This window comes from Daphnia pulicaria, chromosome 7 (genome assembly GCF_021234035.1).
Source record: "Daphnia pulicaria isolate SC F1-1A chromosome 7, SC_F0-13Bv2, whole genome shotgun sequence".
NCBI classification, from domain to species: domain Eukaryota; kingdom Metazoa; phylum Arthropoda; class Branchiopoda; order Diplostraca; family Daphniidae; genus Daphnia; species Daphnia pulicaria.
In genome coordinates this window covers 13058971-13069123 of record NC_060919.1, presented here as the reverse complement: position 1 = coordinate 13069123, position 10153 = coordinate 13058971, and the positions used below count along the sequence as shown (strand labels likewise).

The 10153-nt window shown below is 41.6% G+C and overlaps 1 protein-coding gene across 3 annotated transcripts; it reads right to left on the bottom strand.

Moving 5' to 3' along the window:
* Nucleotides 1–3273: 3273 nt before the first annotated feature.
* LOC124351002 (putative ferric-chelate reductase 1 homolog) lies at nt 3274–9334 on the bottom strand. Of its 3 annotated transcripts, none has more exons than XM_046801747.1 (14): nt 9118–9334; nt 8929–9016; nt 6639–6774; nt 6498–6551; nt 6180–6359; nt 6031–6122; nt 5713–5950; nt 5307–5624; nt 5001–5241; nt 4782–4918; nt 4456–4708; nt 4271–4383; nt 4058–4192; nt 3274–3995 (listed from the first exon to the last, which is right to left on the bottom strand). In XM_046801747.1, the coding sequence occupies exons 1-14, from the start codon at nt 9317–9319 to the stop codon at nt 3888–3890; spliced, it is 2295 nt and encodes a 764-aa protein (XP_046657703.1). In that variant the 5' UTR covers nt 9320–9334; the 3' UTR covers nt 3274–3887. The 3 variants fall into 3 exon arrangements, with proteins under 3 accessions (XP_046657703.1, XP_046657704.1, XP_046657705.1); XM_046801748.1 differs by having other exon boundaries at nt 9087–9237; XM_046801749.1 differs by lacking the exons at nt 8929–9016; nt 9118–9334 and adding an exon at nt 6844–7080.
* Nucleotides 9335–10153: the final 819 nt, after the last annotated feature.

Here is a 10153-nt window from a genome sequence, read left to right as displayed (position 1 = left end):
CAAAAGAAAGTTTAATTGCGCCAACAGCAGCAATACAAATCCAAGAGAAAGTGCATGTTATTTTCGTTAGAAGTTAACTTCGATTTTAAAAAATAATAATAAACAAAAAACACAAAAAAAATCATCGAAATAAATGCGAAAATTGCTCGGCAGTCTCCATCGTAACGCACCTAAAGAAATGGTGGACTCATTTAACGGTAATGAAACCCCCTGTCAAGGTATTCAAATGTTACACCGGCAAATAGGTGAGGACAACCTACTTCTCTGACTGCAGGGGAGCTGTAGTGTAAGACACTTTCGTGCTTTCCTATACAACTCATCCCGTACTGTTCAAAGTATTCAAAAGTCCCCACGTACAGTACCTACACAAAGTTTGGAAACACGGCTTTTTTTAATGAAACGCTGATTTTTGCCGATTTTTTAAAGAAAAAATGCCAGAGAAAAAGGAGAGAACAAAGGGGTTCGACGGTTTTCCCTCTTCTATTCTTCCCTCGGGGCAGGATACGCACCACGCGACGTGAGAAGAAAAAATCAACATTTATAAAAAAATCGGCAAAAATCAGCGTTTCATTAGAAAAATTTGAAACTTTGTTCAAATGTAGACGACCATGTCGTCTACCGTTTGTGCAAGTTTCAAGTAATAATTGACAAATTTGAATTTTTTAGAATTTTTTAAGTAACATACACTTTAGCATGGAAACATATGGCGAGCGCGCCGATGTTTCCAAACTTTATATCTAGCACGTAGGGGATAAACTTCAATTCACTAAAATCTGCAAAAAATCATGGTGAAAGGAAATTCTTTCCTCACCAAGATGATTTTTTTAAATTTGCTTTGCGATAACTCAAACGTGAGTTATCGCGTAAAAAAAGGAGACACCTTGGCCCGTAAGCCGCCGTGCTAGAAGCGCGGAAATACTCGCCGTGTTTCCAAACTTTGTGTAGGTACTGTATGCCAGCGACACCAACTCGATTGAAAGGTTCACCTACCATTCCCTTCCAGATTGTTACGAGGGAGCGTCATCCATCAGGTCAGTTCTTGTTACGTTTCCGTTCTTCATACGCTTTATAGTCCCATATTTTCTTCTCGGTTTTTTTTATTCCCATCATGTCTAACCAGCTGTCGTATTGATATTTGAGTCTCGGTTCTTTAAAAAGATGTCTTTCGCACGATTTAGGGCTTGGCTTAGCCGGTTCGCCTTAATCAAGACTTTTTCATCTTCATCTGTTTCATGTATCTGATTAACTTTGTCCGGATGGGCGCGTCGTATCTTTATTCGGTAGGCCATTATGATTTTTCTTCGGTGGCTTCCCTTTTCACGTTCAGAATCTTGTAGTATAATCCGATAACGCGTAAGAGTCGAGCTCCAGTTCATCCAAAAACAGTGTCATTCAATTCGCAGTTTTTCTGGGTCAACTCGGCAACCCTAGACTCCAGCTGCACCAGTGTTCGTTTCGTTCATCTATTATTATTGAATACCTCGTAGGCCTATTCATTTCTTCCATCTCTGTGCGGTGGTTTTCTTCGCATTCATCAATTGTAGAGTTCAACTCTGAGATAGTCTGTTCCAGTTCATTATTTTTGCAGTTTCGGTTGTTAAGCAAAGTCTGGTAATATTGTCGAATCCTTCCCACGTTTTCCTGGTGGTCGCTTTCTAACTCTTTGATTTTTTTCTCTGGCGAGGCTTTTTCTTCCTCGCGAGTTCTTTTGCTTTGCTGTCGCTGAGTGACTAGCATTGCTTTTGCGCTTTGAAGAACAGTACGGGCAGCGTGCAGCCCTCTCATCTGTCGTTGCATAGATGTAGCTATTCTGAGCGCAAGCATTTTTGTATTGGTCTTCTAGTTCCTCAATCCTGTTATCAACGACCGTCGTAGGAAGTAGATTATTCACGGTCTGAGTCGACGTTTTCTCCTGTTCCGGCACTCTCAGGTTGTTCTGTGCTAGTGCGGAATTTGTGTTCGCAGGATAAAAATGATCAACGCCTTCGAAATTCAGTGCTGTCGGGTTGTTCTTCAGGTCCAAGATGTGTTTCCGAAGTTTGGTGATGTCTCGATTTTTGGCATACAGTTCACACCTGGTAGAAATTAGCTCGTCACGTACCTCGCCATGGTCTGAGCTCAACGTTGAAAGTTCAAGTTTTAGTTGGATAACTTGACTTGCCAAACGTTCATTGTCTCTTTTGAATGTGTCATTCTTCTCTGTTTTGAATTGCTCATCAGGAATGCTGGTGGTTGTTAGCATTTTCGAATCCACAGTGAGCCGCTGTCTTGACAAATTTCCGGTTCAACATCAACACTCTTTGGGTTTACAGCTGAATGCTTATTTTTGGTACATGACGAAGATTTTTTTATAAAACACTTCATCATAACAATAAAGAAAATGATTCAATAAGTGATTGTGAATAATAAAGCCATTTCAAAATCTTTGTTGAGGTAAACAATTTCGAAATTCTAAGCTTATGGTACAGCTATTTAGCAGTCTTATATATTGGCGTTGCCGTGGCTCTTTTATAACAGCCAAGCAAGGGGAATCATAATTCACGCAGGGCTGTTTTTTTCTTCTTTTTCTTTCACCTCTAACTAGGTTTGTTCTTTTTAACATTCGTACTGAACTTAAATCATAGTTTATATACTATTAGCGCATGCCATTCAATGAGTGTGAAGTTAATTTATTGAAAATAATTATCAACTCTTTTTTTCCATTTTAAAACTCGGCATGTGCTCGAGGTGTTCGAGATTATGGTTTGGATTCAACGATTCCTTGTTTGAAAATGCGACAGAGTGCCAGTGGCGGTAAGTTTGCAAACTAAAAATGTCTGAATAGCATAAAATAAAAATGGTAAAAAACCAAAAATTAAATGGTAACTAAATATAATGTTATAGGAGCTAAATTAGCCGAGTATGCGGAATCGGCAGCGTCAACAGCCATACGAAACAATCCACGTCGAATTTCTTCAGTCTCAATAATGGATTGATCAGGCATGTCTTATCCTTGATGTTTTAGAGATCAAATAAAACTACTTTAGTACGCTTAAGAATTTCAATCACTTGCCGAGTCACTCGTTCACATTGCTACCATGCTACATACGAAAGTAGACAACCGTTTCAAGTAAACCAGTTCAATATAAACAGACAAAATATTTTTAAGGTCTTCACTCTTCAATAGTTCAATAAACCTCGACGTTTGAAAATGTTGGATCTAAAAAAGCTGTGTTGCCATTCGCCAAGTTACAATAAGCATATGACAGAATAACAAAGCACTATATCGACATCTTGTGGCCAATCAACGTATATTTATTTGCATTTTCTCTTTGAAAATTTTTGCAAACCAAATTAAATGAAAAATGGGACATTCAACAGGTGTTGCAAAATCCCAAGGCTTGTTTACGTCACAGAATTAGTTTAACCTTCACGTTCTAAAAAATGCAGCTACAGCACTGAACATGTTTAGCGAGGAACAAAGAGGGGGAATAGATAATCAAGGCAGAAATACTTAAGTAAAGTGGTAGTTCGTGAAAGTTAAGAGATTTCCAAATAATAAAAAGACCAAAATTCCCGTGACATAAAAGATTCAATAAAAATTATACACAGACACACAAGTAGCTCATTAAAATAGTACAGAATTGTGTGTGTTCCATTTTGTTGTTTGTGTCGTTATTTTTTTGTTGTTTCCTTTCCATTTTTCAAAAAACATTTAAAAAGAGGAGATCGCACTCGTTTTTCACAGATTACTTTACAATATACGATACAAATATATAGACGGCTGCGTCCAGTTCAGTGTTTTGTGCGCGACAGTTTACAAAATAAAATTCCTTGAAATGTTAACCCAACGATTGATTACCTAAAAACAGACGCACATATCGCAATTCCACTTTTTGTTGTGATGTTTATTGCTTGGCCCAAGGACCGGTGACTATTGTGGCAATCACAGCAGCCGCGAAACCGGCCACCAGAAGGATGTAAAAAGCCAGCATAACCCGGCGGAACGTGGAACCCTACAGAATTTGATTTGTTAATTTGAAATTATAGCTATGAAAATATTCGAATGTTTCTTTACATGGGCATCCTCTTTCTTGTCCTGTTGCGTAGAGTAAAAATGATTCTGGTTGCTTTGGTGAGGCGCCAGATCGCGCATAGCAAAAACGGCAGTTGGTTTTCGGCTCCCATCGGCATGGTAACAACACTGGGCCAACTGACAAAGAAAGGAATAAAAGGGAAAACGATTGGAAACGATTAAGTTTTAGAAAACAAAAGACAATTTGTGTCATACCGATAAAACGAGGTGAGTGGCTGCGTGAACGGCCACATAAGAAACGAGGAGCCAATTGACCCAATAAGGAATGGCAGCCTTGTCCAAATCGACGGCCAAAAAGATGCAGACGACTATTTTTTTTTTAATGACAAGAAATAAAAATAAATTTCAAAAATAATTAGAGGAATAAAGGAAATACGTACTGCCGAGAATGTGGGACGAATTGCCAACCAGCCAATGAGCCCAGTTGAAAATGAACCGTTTAGGAGTGCCAGGATGTGGCCGGAAGTAGGCCATGAACGGCTGAATAAAGGCCAACACGGTGGTGACAACTCCGATGACCGCGTGAGGGTTGGTCGTCACTGGTAAGGAAGTCCAACCTCCCAGTTCAATAAAGATGAGGATGAAGGCGATGACCGTCAGGATCCAGGTGATGACCATCAACATGCGATGGGACTAGAATTCAAAAGACAAACTGCTTAAAACTGTTCTACAGCGACAGCTGCAATATATTGAATGAAAGACTCACCACAAACCAGAGATCCTTGCCCATGAATTGCTTGCCAACCCAAGTGAGTCGAAAGTATCTGGCAAATAAAATTCCACAAGAAGCGGCAAACATCCACGCGGCCACCATAAATGCTCCGTGAAGTTTCACTAATGTACCTGTGACGTGAGTGGCGTAACAAACGGCGAAATCATTACTCGAAAACATATAAATAATAAGAAAAAAGCTGAAATTGTTTACCTCTGTTGGCGCCAACTGCACCCGTTTCGGCCAGTCGGACAGTCCTAGAGGAAACCGTTTTTTGTCTGTCGTGGTACGAAATTCCGTTGTCTGAAGCCGGGCCACGGGCCAAAAACAGGAGATAATCTTTGGCCATGTCGAAATGTTTATCGCCAATGACAAATTGCGCCTGGCGCTCGAACCGGCAGTACAAATTACCGTCGCTGTACTTTCCCTCGATCAATTTCAGTCCATTAGTCGGCTGTAAAACGTAAACGAGAATCATAAAAACTGCGCCACTCATTAAAAAGAAAATTGTTTTCGTACGTCTCGGAGTCGTGTGTTGCTTTTGCCCTCGTTGTACGACATGTAGGCGTTGACCCTGCCGTTGACCAAAGTGCATTCAGACACGCTATCGTCGCCCATTAGGTTGTCGTTGGAGAACGCGACAGCCACGTACGAGTTGGGTGGGGTATTGGTGGCCCACAATTCAAACTCGTAGCGCTGGCCCTTGACGGCGTATGTGACCATGGCCGAGCAGGAACCTTCCTGGACGCAAGTGCCTCCCAAGCCAAAACATCCCTTCACGTCACCGCAGCCCATGTAAACAGATGGAAGCTGGGCAGATGCCATCGGCGCTGGAGTCTAATGGTTCGTAGAAAATAAATAAACAAAACTCGTTTAAGTGGGTCACAAAGAAATGCGGGTGGGCGATGGCTGCAAATGCAAGAACCTGTTTAGCGAAACTCCACTGGGTGGTGCTGGGATTGGGAGAGGTGCTGACGATTCGAGTCGTCGTGGTCGCCGATGTCGTCGTTGAAGGAGGAACGTAAGGGTAAGACGCCTGATCGCGGCTGTAAGTTGTCGGAGCTTGATAGGCCGGTGTGACGCCTCCAGAGCGGCCAACACGGACCAACGCTACAGCGGGAACTTGGGTCCAAAATGTATTGTAATCCTTGACAAAAGTGGCCCTGTCGATTGCAGAAAGACAAAGAATGGTGGGGTTTTTTTAAGCTATTTTAATGATAATGTGAGGTCATAAAACACAGACCTGAACTGGACTTCTCCTTGGAAATCTGTTGGGGCCTGCCAGGTGATGTCCAAAGTGGCCTTTCCTCTGCCATCTCCATGAGTAAGGGAATTCTATGGAGAGACACTTTAAGCTCCAGTCATAAACACTCAAGAAAAGAAAGAATAAACCTGCAGTCCAGGAGAGCAGGTGAGAGTTTTTGTGTTTGGCGGTGGATTGATAAAACTGCCTAGTGCCACAATGGATGGAGAAGCAGGATTGGTGGCATGAATGAGGAATCCCCTGAAATTGTCTGCAGGATTTATAGCTGCCAGCCTCACAGTGATTTGCCCCCCAGGTTCGACACTAGTCTGCAAATATATTCACAAGAATAAATTATGAATTAGACATGGCTGGTGTGTGTGTGTGTGTGGCTGTAAAACATGGACATCAAAACAGAAAGTCCATCATTCATCAGCAGTTAAATATTGACCAAATTGGGTATTCACCTTCAGTGGGGTGGTGGTGAAGGGAGACGGAGATGTCTGAGCATTAGGACCGTGCTGGAATACACAACAAAGAATGGAATCATTATTAAAACAAACAGACTAAAGATACACAATCTCTTCATTAATATGTTTTACGCTTACTCTGGGCATCATGGAGGAGCAGGTAGTGTCAGGTGCACCTCTGCCGTAGCCATTTGACTTGTGGATGGAACCAACAAGAGTCAAGAGGAAAACCACTTGAAGCATGCGCCTCTTCATGTTGTTGTCGCCGTAGAATCTAATCAAAATGCCAAGTGAAATTTATATAGCTGAACAACCGCAACGAACACCGCATGAAGTTTCGTACGCTGATGCACGTGCTTTGCAGCCGCAACAGCTGCAGAGGAATCAAATGACGTGATAAAATACACGATCGTCTCCAAAAAGACTAACAAGAAGAAACTTTTGGGGGAAGTCTACGCTACTCAAGGACACACGCAACAAGTTCGTGGTGCTTCCCATTTTCGAAATCAGCGAATCGAATCAGTAAACAAGATCGCCTTTGCTGAGGGAAGACATCTGGTGGTGGTAGAATATAGGTACATTCTTTAGACAACACACGCCCAACTAGGAGGGGGGAAACGACTGAGAAAGTGAAGAGATCGTGATCGCCAAAAAATCGTTAAAAAATGAGGAGATTGCCGAGATATAAAGTCGGTCGTGACGGTGCAGATGTAAACGAGATGGAAAACTCCTTTTTTATACATACACTTGAAACTTGGCCGAGAAGTGTAGTAGTGTGTGCAATCACGAGAGAACAAAAAACACAATGGCGCGGCGGAAAACAACTTTTGTGCTAAATAACGAAGAAAGAAAAAAAAAATCGAGCGGAAGAGAAATTTCCAAATGACTATGAATTTCTCATTATTACGTATAAAGTGGATGCAAGTAGTAACAATGATTATATTATATACCACTCCCGACCGAGAGAGTCACAGCTCGACAGATTTACGACATGGAGAACAATAGAGCACTGCCTCCAACGTCTGCTGTGCTGGATTATAGATCATTTTCATTCCGAGATCTTTCGCGCGTGATCCTCTGGACAAAAAATTGTGGGTTGCGGGTTTCTGTTTACTTTCCAGCGTCGTTGTCAAGGTGACAGAAGCCAAACTCTTGGCAAACCGAGTGGCGGTTGTGACCTTTTTGAATGATTGAGAAACGTTGTTCCCCCGCCCGCCGCAAGAAAAATCAATGCAAAAACCGAGTGAAATGGGTTTGTCTAATTTTTCCATTGGCACACAAATTGGGTCGAAATGAACCACTTTTGAGTGTGTTTCGTCATCATGCAGGTACAATTATGGCAGCTGCTGCCGCTACTACCCGGCATATCATCAAGCGGGAGCTCAGCTCAGCAGCCACTTGTATCTCTCGGCACGCGTGAGTCATCAAAAAAAGCGCAACAACGTACTAATCAAAGATGGCGAAACTGAGGGGGAAAATGAAAATTCTTTCTCAAGTCACGCCGGAAAGGGAAAATTTGGCCTTGAGGGTTTACTCCTGTCGATTGGGTTTCTTCCAGGTATCGTAGACAAGTTATTTGATTTCATTTTCTGTTTGAAGGCGAATGTAATCAAGCGGGGAATTAAAATAGAAATTCGAGGAAGTTGCCCCTTCGAAAAATAACAACACCTGTTTCTTTCGTTTTCCCGAATCGATAAAATTCTAATAACCTTATCGCTGTCACATTTCAAGGCTAACTCGCATTCTACGGAATTCAAAAATCTCCGCAAATGAAAATAGTGGCATTCATTGATTATCGACGAGCGAATTGGGTCGCACAAAAAAAAAAAAATATCCTGAAATATTCTAAAAAATGGAAATTTTTTTTTTATTTCGGGTGGCCTGGATAACTAACTGTTAAGCGCTTGTCGTTATTTTATACGACACTACTGTAAAAAAGAAAAAAAAAAGAAAACTAATAAAATAATCAACGAACAACTTTGTGTTAGTAGTTCGTTGTTTGTGTTGACGATGGGCCCGTTATTATTATTACACAACATCCGCAAAAGGTGACCCGAATGAGGCTTGGTTCAATACCCGGATGGAGTTATTTGTTTCATCGAAGAAGCCACAACACAAACATTTTGTGAGAGGAAATGGCCAAAAAACGAAAAAAATAAAAATAAAAAAAGCAAATTGGAAAATATCTCGAAAAAACTGGTTGACAAGAGTTTAGAGAAAACCGGCTGCCATCAGAAATCCGTTAGAATGACATTATATTGCAGCCACACCGTTATGGTTGGAGTTCTTCCATGCAAAGCAGGAACCATATAACCTATAGCTAACAGCTGTACAGTGTATACAGTAAAAACCCAAGTAAAAACCCATGATGGCATCATGATCGTTTCTCAATTTCCAGACTGGGCGAATTTGGTTGTTTTGGGCTTACCTTTTTGTGGTGTGGCAGTTGTCCAGTTCACTACACTGGCAAAGTTCCGATATTTTCCACAAGTCCACACCGTTAAAATCCACTGAAACTGTAAAAAAAGAAAGGCAAATGAGGAACAGCTGGATCGAAAACCCCCTCAAAAATGTGTTAACTCTCACGTCAAGAAAGGCGAAAGGTATTCTAATTTACTCGGGAAATTTTGAAAAAAGAGAAAATGTCGATCTTTTTTTCTTCCAAAACTCGTTTCCTCAGTGGCGTGTCTGTTCTGAACGCAACCGGCACTCTGACTGGCCTGCCCAACCAGACGTGCCACCACTTTATGATATTCCTGTACTACGACTACTACAACAACAACAGCAACCTTCTTTTCTCTTTCTCCTTCTCCTTCCATTCGCCACAGGTAGAATAGCCGCAGGGCTTGTACGAAATATTCCCCCTTTTTTTTTACTTCCTTTTTCGTTCTTCCTTTCATTCCTCATTTTATTTGGCAGGTAGATACACCAACAACAACAACAACACACGCAATGATTCATTCCCTTTTCGAGGGGTATTACATTACACGTTGAAATGTTTTTTTCTCCCCCCCAATTTTCTATTGATATTCTGCCAGCCCCTTTTTTTCACCTTCTTCTTCGACTTCTGTTTCTGTTTATTTTTTCTTCTTCAGGTGATTTGTGTCACAACGGTAAACAGACGAGTTTTACAATCGCCATAGACTTTCGGAATAAAATCAGAGACACGCCACAGTCTCATCTTTTATTCCTTTTCTAAACCTCGTGAATAAGACAACGGGGGTGAAAGTCGCCACCACCACCACCCCCCGAGGAGATTGTTTATCTGTTTTTAAAGAAAATCAATTAGCGTTGATGCAGACCGGTGGCCATTAACTAATCAAGTGGAAGCGCAAAAAATAGAAGTCGAGGCCAAACTAAACAAAAAACGTCAACGAGTGCGAAATCAATTCGGCGATTGCGACACGCGTCACTAAGGCAACACCCGCCAATATATTGCGCTCTGCTCTCTCCTATCCGTCTATTCATCCGCCCTGCTCCATCCATCATGGATGAAGTAGATCGATCTCATTGTCCCGACGCTGGCCACCAATGGATGAATGCGAAAGTAGACCAACAACCTCAATAGCAGCAACATATGGGTTAGAGAGATACTAGAGGCGTTCCTTGTAGGAAAAGAGAGAGAAACGGAGTCACACATCGGCAGCATCAAA

Excerpts from the sequence above, each read along its gene's own strand:
- LOC124351002 (XM_046801747.1), bottom strand. The coding sequence starts at position 9,319 with ATGGAAGGAGAAGGAGAAAGAGAAAAGAAGGTTGCTGTTGTTGTTGTA. Across the intron at positions 6,552-6,638 it reads GCTCCTCCATGATGCCCAGA|CACGGTCCTAATGCTCAGAC; the intron begins GTAAGCGTAAAA and ends TGTGTATTCCAG. Across the intron at positions 4,919-5,000 it reads TGCAGTTGGCGCCAACAGAG|GTACATTAGTGAAACTTCAC; the intron begins GTAAACAATTTC and ends CTCACGTCACAG.